Below are 12,397 nucleotides of genomic sequence, written 5' to 3' on the forward strand. Positions count from 1 at the left end.
ATGGACCTCCCGTGATGAGTCGATAGACTTGGTGTTTCCTAGGAAGGACCTCCCGCGATGAGTCTTTTGACTCCATGGAGGCCTAATAATAATAATGCCAGCCTGGCTGGCCGAGTGGTTAGCGTATCTGCTCTCCAGCCAAAAGGCTGCGGGTTTGAATCCTGCTTTGGGCATGGATGTTTGTGAAAATGTTAGTGGTCGTTGGTAGATGGCGTTGGTGTAGATGATGAAGGTAGTTGCAGCTGGTGGATTGGTGGAGACGGAAAGTTGTAGAGTAGCTACCCTCCCTCGATGAGTCTTTGGACTCCCTGAAGGTGTTATGTAATAATAATAATATTAATTAGTATTATTATTGTTGTTATTATTATTATTCAAATTTTGAAGACCACATTCCTCTCTCTGTTCTTGTGCAGAATTCTTTATGCTAATTATCTTGGTTATCTGTTACTGGATTTTTTTTTTTTTTCATTTGTTTCCCTCTTTTCAAAACCCAGGTGACCATATCTGTGCCCAGTAGTCCATATGTGATCTTAATCAAAGTTCTGTAAAGTGGAAAGAAAGTTGCTGTTTTCATCAACAATGGCTTAAACCACCTTAGCAACGTGATCGTAAAGTTTAACTGTCTTCAATCATTTTCAGGTCTCCAGCTACATTGACCTTTGCAGCAGTTTCCCAGTAATATACTTTGCCTACAATGTCTTTTGGCCAAAATGCATAAACTTTCATTTGGCAGCAGTGAACTGATGTTCATTGTCATTTGCTCCAAATAACTAGTCTGTTCAAGTCAACCTGCAGGATTCTGTATCAAAAACACATTATCCTCTTGATCATCACCACAATCCTTAATATCCAAGTTAAACAACAATAGCCCAATCACTACAATACAACTTGTCACATGGATAGGAGAGTTACTGATTAACTCTCCTATCCATGTGACAAGTTTATTTTGTATATCCATCTCCTTGAGTTTATTTAATAACCTCTCATGTGGAATTCTACAACAAAATGTGAAATAACTGGTATATTCATTCCACTTATTCAATGCTGTTATCTCTGTTTAAAAATGTGGCAGGTTACTAAAGTACAACCTACTTACATGGTTTGGTTAAAACAAAACCATGTCCTCAATAGAGGATCCTGTTGCTGTCTGCCACCAGCCTCTCCAATAACTTGTTGACCACACCTGAAATTCGGATTGGTATATAATTTTCTGTAATTATCTTGCTTTCTTTCCACTCATTAGGAATCATGCATATGCTGAGACTTAAGTTAACTTCCCTATCGGCCGGGGTGGATGAAATAGTGAGACCAAATTGCACTTCTTATCCATGTTTTTCAATGGGTGTTACAGAACTATTCAGATTTAGCTGGACGTCTATAGACGTTATGGGCAGTTGGGGGGTTAAACAATCGAATCAGGGGTATTGCTAATTATTTTACACCTTCTTTCACAACCTATGCTGATATCCCATCTAGTCTGACTGCTATGTGTGAATCAAGCTCTTGCAATAGTTTTAATACTTCTGTTTTGTCTTCTTTTTTACTTGTCACGTAGATAAAATTTCTCTTGGATTTCCCTTGGCCTGTTTGACTGACTTCTTTTTATAATCTGATTTCATCCTTGTCACTGGGACCATCACTCTACTGCTCTTTATATTGTTTTTGATCCTTGTCTTGTATTAGATTCATGACATTCTCCTTTTTTCAGCTCTTGTCAAATTTAAAGGGCCATTCAATAGAGGATTTAAACTTATGCAATTTTTTAATTTTGGGGATACAGTCAGATATAGCTTTCTTGAAACACTCTTAGATTACATCCCATATGCTGTTGATTCTTCTATGATGCATTTTTTCATTCGAGGGTATTGCTTCAAACTGTCTTCTTAGTTTGTTATAATCACATGCCTTGAATAGTCTCATGTAGTTCCAAGCTTTCATATGTATTGTCACCTCCCAAATCAAAATGGCATGATCACTCTCACCATATAGAGGTATAAAAAAAAAAATTTTTTTTCACATTTGATGTTCGTAGATGGCGTATTACGAACATCAAATTTCAAGAACAAATCACTGCCGCACCTTACATGGTTTTGGCAGTGATGTCTTCTGCTAGAATAAGTGGTAGGGTCGCAGACGCAGATTCCCTTTCCACACAAAGTTTGTAGGACAATCACAAACATCCACGCCCACGCCTGGATTCGGACACGCTAACCACTCGGCCAACCAGGCTGGCTATAGAGGTATAAGTCACTTCTTTTATAGACAGTTTCTCAGACACTATTACTAGATCCAGTGTTCTTTTATCCTTCAGTAATTTTATAAATTCTCATTCCTTCATCTTTCATGCTTTCTCCTCCCTTGAGTCGGTATCTCCATAGTTGAAATCACTCATAACTATGGTGTTTTTAATATCATAAGATATATTTGTCTGTGCAGTTTGCCAGTCTTTTCAGATACTCTTGTTTTTTTATCTGTATCAAACTGTGTATTTTGATAAACTTGTGATAGAGGCAAAAGAAATAGTTGAGTTTCTGAGTGATCATTTTGCAAAGGTGTATCATTCATGTGGAGATTTTGCAGTTGCTGATGTGACAGAGATGCATATGAAAATTGAGGTAGATAAACAAGAGATGTTCAGTGTATTGAAAAATATCAATATGAACACAGCTATGGGACTGGATAGCATGTCAGCCTGTGTTGAAAATTTGGGTTGAAAATGTCATGTACAGTATATCATGTTGATGGTACTGGATTGCAGGAAATTGATGAGGCCAGGGGTAATGGTGGACAGAACAGAGAGTTGAAGTTCAGCGGGCATATTGCGAAAGTTGGTAAAATAGCTCAAAGGATTACTTGGATGTTGAAAAACACATTAACAAGTAAAGACAAAGAAGTTATTATCCCTGTTCATAAAGCTATGATTTGGCTGCATCTAGACTATTGTGTACAGGTTTGGTCACATGAGTTTCTTGGTGACCAGCAGGTGGTAGAGAAGATTCAGACACAAGCCTATGGAATGCTCCCTATGAATATATGGTGAAGGTGTGTGGGTTACAAAATTTAGTTAATAGGTGGAAGAGAGGGGATATGATTGAAACTTATAATAAAGGGGTTTTATAAAATTCGTGCAAAGGAAAATTTTCGATATATGACAAATAGTCCGAGAACTAGAAGTCATCTATGGAAGTTGTGTAACAGTGCAGGTAGTAGGGGCATGTAGACTAGATTTTTTGTGTGGAGAGTGGTAAATGAGTTGAATGGATTGACAGAATTAGTTCCGAGTTCCCTGACAATGAATGAGTTTAAGGAGAAGTATGGTAGCTTTTGTATGTATAATAGTTAGTTTGGGTCTCCCGCAATGATTCTCTGGACTCCATGGAGATACTGTATTATAATAATAACTCTACCTGACACCAAACAGCTTTGATCCATTGTTTGTGTTACTGATGTTACTGCCACATTAGAGATTTCTACTATGGTTGGATGCAATTCCTTGTAGCCATTTGTTATTCTCCCCTCTGCTTCTGTCTTGTCTGTCCTTCCTGAACACACTGAACTCATCATATTATATTCATTTAAGAATATACTCTTCTCTCAACTGTGTCATACTGATAGCAATAATTTTTGGTCCCACTGCATCTCCCAGTATTAAGAACTGCTTGCCTTTATTTCTGATGTTTCTAGCATTAATAGATATGACTGGTGATCACCAGGATGATGAGTGTTCAGCTCCTAAAGCACAACTAGTTCACATAGGAGTGAAAGTTGATTCCTCAACCAAATTCCCTGCTTTATTGCTAGAGTTTTTACTTCTTAAATCTTAAATTTTTCAAAATTAGTCCTGCCATTCTTGAGGTTATCCTTAACAGACTTTGTCTTTCTTATACTTTTCTCTCATGCTTGTCTTTCATCATTGTCTTTCTCACTCTGTTTTTACACTCATAGTTTAACCTTTAAATTTAATACATGCATATATGCTTTTGTGTCAGAGTACTAGATATGCTACCATGACACATCTAGTACTCTGACTATTCATATTCACATTTTCTCTAGACACCTAGCATCAAACCCATTGAAGTTTATTATGTCCTGCAACTACAAAACCTTGCAACAATCTAATCACTGAGTCATTCACTATCAAGCTCTCTCTCGTTATATTGTGGCAACAGACGCACAACTTTGCTTGTTCTCTTTTTACCTCACTCATCAACTAATTCATACGTTCTCACATAACATACTGTTTTCAAATTATTTATTTCAACCAACAATCTTATCATCCACTCATTCTGCTTGCTTACATATGGCCTCGATCACATCACTAATCTTTGCTGCTGGAAAAGACATTTTCATTTACATTCACCAATGCATCATTTCATGCATACTACATTAAACAAAATTTTTCATATCATATTCAAATGACTTATTGCTCCAGCACATACTTTATATATATAACTTCAAAATAAGCACTCACTCTTGGTATAATTATTAATTAAAAAAGCACTCATAGAATATCTAAACACATACTGTTTGGAAAGAAGTCAAAGGACATCCCCCATGGTCAAGGTGCATCATGTCATGTAATGAGTCACGTGTTTGTAGCCGGTATAAATTGGAGGAATATGATGTTCCCAAGTCAGTGCAACTCTATTGTTTGGGTGAAATGGCTGCAAGAAGGTAACTGATGGAGTTTGAAACAGACATTGTGATAGGATGTCATGTTTTAGGCCTATCTGTTTGGTAAATTGTTGACAAATTGGGCTATCTGAAGTCAGCAATCAGTGATACCATACTGAGATGGAAGCATAGAGAGTCAACTGCTAGTGCCGCAGTGGACAACCCACTACATTCATCGAATGTGACTGTTGGGTGCTACGAAGGGTAATATGTAAGAACTACCATTAGTTGGCTGACACATTCAATACGGAGTTTTGGCCATCGGCTTGAAGATGAATCTGCATAAAAACATTCAGAACCACGACTCACAACATAGGTTTCCATGGTAGGACCACATGATCCAAACCAACTTGCAATGTTTTTTTCAGTGGTGCAACAAGTGTGGACAGTGGGACGTGGAAGCTTGGAAAGCTGTGTTATGGGGCTACGATCATGCTACATCCTCTACTGATCAGATGGATGAGTATGGGTGTGGCAGATACCCAGTGAATGTCTCTTACCACAGTATGTAACCCCAACTATGTAATTCAGAAGTGGTGATGTTTATGATATGGTCCTGTTTTTCCTGGACCATACCATTTCCTGGTTTGGCTCGGACCTCTGTTTGTGATGCTATGAACATTGAATTCTAAGAGGTATCTGAACATTGTGAATAATGCAATGCCATGCTTTCTACTTTGTGACGTTTTTATGGAACTGATCATTGTCTCTTTCAGCAGAACAATGTACTTAAAAAACGAGACTTTTTGTGGTTATGAGACCATAGGTTTTTAATTAATACATAGATTAATATAATCCCACCTACTAGTTTCGCTAGCGACTGTCTAGCTTTGTCAAGGCTCGAACGGTACATACAAAAAAAAAATGAGAGAATACAGAAACGTTGCTAACTGTTAGGCAGTTAAGTTTGAACATATGCGTAACAGTGTGCATGTGTTGAGAAGCTTCAGTCACTATCATGGATACGTGTTGTATGCACACGCATTACATGATTTTTCGCGTAGTGTAATTTCGTTACACTGAGTGAGTTGATTAAGTTTTTTCATATATCTTTCAGTATGGCACCCTGATTTCTGTTGAGGTTGTTACCCGTTCTTAATACCACTGCCGCTTCCTTGAAAATTCTGTAACTGTAATCATCATCTAAATACAGCATAGAGCTATTTTCCCAGTCAGTTGCATGGTTGGAAGTAGAAAAATGATGTGCTAAACCTGAGGAGACTGTTCTGTTGTGATTGACATCCCCAACATGCTCCTTCTGTCTGATTTCCAGGCTTCTTGAAGTTTGCCCAATATATGAAAGGCCGCACGTACATGGAATTCTATAAACACCTGGATATTTGAAATATGGTACACTGTCTTTAGGAGATCTTAATACTTGTCTGATGGTAGTAGTTGGCTTAAATACCACTCTGATGTTGTGAGATTTTAACATTCTCGCTAATCTTGAAGAGACCGAATCAAGGGATGACTACTTTTGAAGCATACTGGGCGACTGTTCCTTGTTGTTGGAGGTTGTCTTTATAAAGGAATTTGTTGGCGATGTTTGTAGAAAAACCATTCTGCGATAGTGTTATAGCAATTTGAGAAAGTTCTGTCTGTACCTCTTCTTCATCTGAAATAAACTTTTTGGCTCTGTTCCGTAACATGTGAATGATATGTTTTTGTGATCTCTGATGGTTAGAAGAATAATGTAACTAACGTCCAGTATCTCTAGGTTTACTGTATATGGAAAGCTTAAAATTATTCTCCTGCCTTTTCACCAGTATGTCTAGGAAGGGGAGTTGTCTGTTTTTTTTTCAACTTCTAAAGTAAATTTAATTTTGTTATAAAGTGAGTTTATTCTCTCTAAAAACACCTGTAAGTTTTCCATGTTTTCATTCCAAATGATAAAAATATCATCAACATATCTCCACCATATCGATGATTTATGTGTAATTTTGGTAAAAATTTCATTTTCCAACTTTTCCATGAATAGGTCTGCACAAGGTGGTGACAGTGGGCTACCCATTGCTAGGCTTACCAATTTTTGGTAAACTGTGTTGTTTACTTTGAAGAAATTTGATTTCAGGCAGGCAGTGATTGAACAACTGTGTAATGTCTCTGGGAAGAGATGATCAATCACTTCCTGAAATCAAATTTCTTCAAAGTAAACAATACAGTTTACCAACAATTGGAAGGCCTAGCAATGGGTAGCCCACTGTCACCACCTTGTGCAGACCTATTCATGGAAAAGTTGGGAAATGAAATTTTTACCAAAATTACACATAAATCATCGATATGGTGGAGATACGTTGATGATATTTTCATCATTTGGAATGAAAACATGGAAACCTACAGATGTTTTTAGAGAGAATAAACTCGCTTTATAACAAAATTAAATTTACTTTAGAAGTTGAAAAAAAACAGACAACTCCCCTTCCTAGACATACTGGTGAAAAGGCAGGAGAATAATTTTAAGCTTTCCATATACAGAAAACCTACAGATACTGGACGTTATTTACATTATTCTTCTAACCATCAGAGATCACAAAAGCATATCATTCACATGTTACGGAACAGAGCCAAAAAGTTTATTTCAGATGAAGAAGAGGTACAGACAGAACTTTCTCAAATTGCTATAACACTATCACAGAATGGTTTTTCTACAAACATTGCCAACAAATTCCTTTATAAAGACAACCTCCAACAACAAGGAACAGTCGCCCAGTACGCTTCAAAAGTAGTCATCCCTTGATTCGGTCTCTTCAAGATTAGCGAGAATGTTAAAATCTCACAATATCAGAGTCGTATTTAAGCCAACTACTACCATCAGACAAGTATTAAGATCTCCTAAAGACAGTGTACCATATTTCAAATATCCAGGTGTTTATAGAATTCCATGTACGTGCAGTCTTTCATATATTGGGCAAACTTCAAGAAGCCTGGAAATCAGACAGAAGGAGCATGTTGGGGATGTCAATCACAATAGGACAGTGTCCTCAGGCCTAGCACATCACTTTTCTACTTCCAACCATGCAACTGACTGGGAAAATAGCTCTATGTGTATTTAGATGATGATTGCAGTTACAGAATTTTCAAGGAAGTGGCAGTGGTATTAAGAACGGGTAACAACCTCAACAGAAATCAGGATGCCATACTGAAAGATATATGGAAAAATTTAATCAACTCACTCAGTTTAACAGAACTACAATACGCAAAAAATCATGTAACGCATGTGCATACAACACGCGTCCATGATAGTGACTGAAGCTTCTCAACACATGCATGCATTGTCATGCATATGTTCAAACTTAACTGCCTAACAGTTAGCAATGTTTCTGTATTCTCTCATTTTTTTTTGTATGTACCATTCGAGCCTTGACAAAGCTAGACAGTCGCTAGCGAAACTAGTAGGCGGGATTATATTAATCTATGTATTAATTAAAAAATCTATGGTCTCATCAGGGGCACACCGGCCATATGTGCAATGCGTGCGACGCACACAGGCGCCAGGACAGTAAAGCCGCCAAAGAGGAGGAAATACTTTAAAAAAACGTTTTTTTAAAGTGATTTTTTTATTGGAGGGGGGGGATAGAGGTGCCAACTAAAGTTTTGCACACAGGCACTGGACATTACTGGTGCGCCCCTGGGTATCATAACCACAAAAAGTCTCTTTTTTAAGTATTTTATGACCAAATATATATAATTTAAATAGAACAATGTACTGTTTCATAAGACTGCTGCTGTAACTCCATTGTTTGCAAACGTGAACGTTGCCACACTTGACTGGCTTCCACAGAGTCGTATTTAAGCCAACTACTACCATCAGACAAGTATTAAGATCTCCTAAAGACAGTGTACCATATTTCAAATATCCAGGTGTTTATAGAATTCCATGTACGTGCAGTCTTTCATATATTGGGCAAACTTCAAGAAGCCTGGAAATCAGACAGAAGGAGCATGTTGGGGATGTCAATCACAATAGGACAGTGTCCTCAGGCTTAGCACATCACTTTTCTACTTCCAACCATGCAACTGACTGAGTTTGATTCTCATAATGATGAGAGGTATTTTTGTAAGTGCTCTTTCAGTTGAAGGTGAATTAGCTGAACTCATATGGAGGTAGCAGAATTTTTCATTTCACAAAATCTCACCTGATCTCAACCATATTGAACATCTGTGGGATGGACTGGAGCATCAAGTGAGCTCAAGGGACATTTGCCTCACAATAGTCCAGCACCTCTTTACATGTCTACAGGAAGAATGGTCAAAATTCACATTGGTTACTATTGCATGCTTGTTGAAAGTATACCCTGTAGGATTGCGTCTTCGCAGCAAAAAGAGGTCCCACATCTTATTAAGGTGGACATATTATATAGTATAGTATTATATTATACTATAATATAGTCCATTACTCGTACTATATTGTCCATTGATTTCTTTCAGAGCAGTATATATGTATATATGAAACTAGTTTTTTTTAAGCAATCAAACATATCTTTCCTGCATATTCTGATTTATACCTAGGTCAAATTGTTCCTAGACACAAAACAGTAGCATACAGGAAGGACCAAAAAATCTCTTTCCTTTACTTAAGATGGATATATCACTGAACCACAATGATAGTGGGTTATTGTTATTATAACTTTCATTTTATTGCATTTTTTGTTACTAATTGATAATAGCAAGAAAAAAAAATTGAATTATACTACTGATGTGAGGTTCTACTTGATATATGTTTGTTTACTAAACCTGATTAAACCTGAGTTTGATTCTCATAATGATGAGAGGTATTTTTGTAAGTGCTCTTTCAGTTGAAGGTGAATTAGCTGAACTCATATGGAGGTAGCAGAATTTTTCATTGCACAAAACATGCAAATTAGCCTGAAAACACATGCAATTAACATATAGAAATATTGTGTAGTGGACAGTGGTTGTGCAGATGGTGGAGATTGTGCAATATTAACAGTGGATCATGTAATCTAGTGTGGATTGTGCTGTGCAAAGTGGCCTATCACAATGAGTCCTTTGACTCCATGTGTAGGTGTTCCATAATATATATATATATATATATAAATGCAATTGTGTGTGCGCGCGTGCTCATGCTCTTATTTTTGTATTTGATAGTTGTTTAGTTACCGATGTACTAGTCTTATGTATTTTACGTTACCTATTTATGTGATATAACTCTGCAATCATAAGAAATTTGACGTTTTAAAAATGTTCCAGTGCTACTAACATGAATAACCTATCTTTATTTTACTAACTGCTAATCTTATTAATGAGAACAAATTTTCTGAGACCTAAATTTTCTGTCATTTAAATTATTACTCATTGGTCAAAATATAGCTTAATGTTTTCTTTTGTTAACATCTGAGAAGCGTCTGTATAATTACTTAGAATAAATTATCCTCCTTTCTCTATTATCTGCAGTTAGTTGCATGTCATTAGTATTTTTTTTTTTTTTTTCATAAATTAATGTTATGGGATTCTTTAGTGAAAATAGTTTGGATTTTCTTCATGATTTTATTTATATTTACAGTAATTACTCATTCTTTCCTTCTATTTTTGAGTACACATTTATATGTAAAAGTCAACAAACATATTTTATAATGCATGTATTATTTTATATTATCACATTCACTTATAAATACTGAAAGGAGGATATTAAGCAATGCTATTAATCATATCATTTAGCTGTTAAGATCATCACACAAAGTGTCCCAGTTTCTGCTAGTAAGATACTGCCTAAACCAATACCAAGTTCCCTGGCTGCTGTTACTTCTAATGTTGGATTCTCTGGGGCATCTAAAGTGACCACTGTATCTGTAGCAGGTAATCTTCTTTTAACTCTCTCTCTCTCCTTGCCTTCTGCTATGTGTATTATTAATATAACATTATTAAACTCAGACGTATCTTTTAAAATATGCCATAACTTTAACAATAAACATTGTCTTAAAAAAAGTCTACTCTTCCAAGTTTGTGGCTCTTCAGAATACTCTTTAGTCTGCAGTTTGTATAGTGGTTGAGCATAGAAGAAGAAATTATAAGAAATATTCACATCCAACACTAATTTCTACAAATTAATTCAGAAAGTTGAGATTATGAAGTTCCATTATCAGTTTATTAGACTGATATGTGGTTTGTTTTCAGCGAATCTGTCAGTGTACCAAATTTATGTTGTTGATAATATCATTTATTTCACAACTTTCATCTGGCTTAGTTCTTTCTTCTTAAATTTCCTTTTTATTTTTTAGTGTTTGTACTTTTTTTTGTGGAAAAATTTGATCCTTATATTGTGATTTCAACTGAAGGCATTACCTATTGTTTTTCATCTTTATTAGATAGATTAGTTTGGAACCATAATGGAAAAAACTCATGTAAAGCATTTATTTTGATGCATTCCTAGATCACTATTTGTGAAGTGCATATCAAGAAATAACACTGTACAAAGGTAATGCACAAATAATTGATATATGCTGTGTTTTGATTCCATTCAGTAGAAGGCTGCTGTTTGAGAAGATATGTTCAAAATTATTCTGATGAAGTCTTTTCTAAAGGCATGCGTGAATTAGTTCTGATTTCACCAAATCAAAATTTAAAACTCTTAGTGTTCATATATAATAGGAATAATTATTTTCTGTGAGAAGTTTATCTATCCCTACATACATGGAGCTTCATACAATTAGCTGATTTACCAATATTCCTAAATTCTTGATGTTCCAGTTTTTGCCATCTGACTCTCTCTCTCCCCCCTCTTCCTAACCACATTAAATCAGACTGGTGATTCTTATAAAGGAGATGTGATTACCTCCTTCCTTTATGTTTCTTTACTAATAGTTTTTTTGCATTGTACTAACATTACTAGTTTTTCATCTAACCTTCTTTGCTATCCTTAATATTTATTAACCAAGATCATAAAGTATATTAGTGTCAGGTTTATTATTATTAAGACTAACTATATCCATTCAGGTATCATTGTACCTCTCCCAAATATTAAAAAAATATATCAGTATCACTCCCACATAACAGGAATAATATTCATAAAAAATAATGATTATTCCTTTTTTGGAGAGAGCTGTTAAAAGAATGAAAACTTTTCATTTGTTAATTACTTAATTTATACATTTAAAAAGTGAATTTGTATTTACAGTATGACCAGAAGGGTATAAAAAGTTGAAATTCAACAATGAAGTAAGTTGTGATTTTATATATGCATACATATGTCTTATTACTTGATAGTTACATTCTATGTTATTATAGGTTCTAGCAGTTCATGTGCTGGTAAAGTTCCGAATATCATAACATCTCATGCAACAGCAAGAATGATGTCACGTCCAACAGCTCCAAATATTATGTCACATAATCCAAGGCCAACTCAGCCACCTGCACTGAGAGTTACACTTCCAACAGGAGCCCTTACTCCTTCTACACTAATGAAGGCAGCTACACCAGGAATTAAACCAAATGTAATAGTTGTGCATAAAGCACATGTATGGCCACAAGCACAAGGACAAGGAACAACAATTGTAGTTTCATCAGCTGGTCCTGTTTCTAAACTTTCTGCTGAAGCTGTGGTGAGTAATCTCAAAATTTATCTAAATTCATCTCATCTAAATCTGTTTCTTCTGTAGTACGGTATATGTGTTCCTAAATATCACTGCATTTTGCACAGAAAAAATAGCCACGCTATTTTTTAATAATCCTATTTAGGAAAAATAGGGTTAGGGGCAGAACCTGT

General features: G+C 35.7%; 1 protein-coding gene across 7 annotated transcripts in view; it reads left to right on the forward strand.

Moving 5' to 3' along the window:
• LOC150093229 (uncharacterized) overlaps positions 1 to 12,397 on the forward strand; it is a 307,481-nt gene that overhangs the window by 125,677 nt on the left and 169,407 nt on the right. For 6 of the 7 annotated variants that reach the window (XM_090413531.1, XM_090413528.1, XM_090413534.1 and 3 more), the window contains exons 10-11: positions 10,354 to 10,491; positions 11,920 to 12,233. In XM_090413531.1, the coding sequence (XP_090269657.1) occupies positions 10,354 to 10,491; positions 11,920 to 12,233 (452 nt within the window). The remainder of the gene's footprint in view (positions 1 to 10,353; positions 10,492 to 11,919; positions 12,234 to 12,397) is intronic. The other variant, XM_090413533.1, reaches the window with a different exon arrangement.

The sequence above is a fragment of the Typopeltis vanoorti genome, chromosome 24 (assembly GCF_054136105.1).
Source record: "Typopeltis vanoorti isolate ZY-2024b chromosome 24, IOZ_Tvanoo_1.0, whole genome shotgun sequence".
Classification (NCBI taxonomy): domain Eukaryota; kingdom Metazoa; phylum Arthropoda; class Arachnida; order Uropygi; family Thelyphonidae; genus Typopeltis; species Typopeltis vanoorti.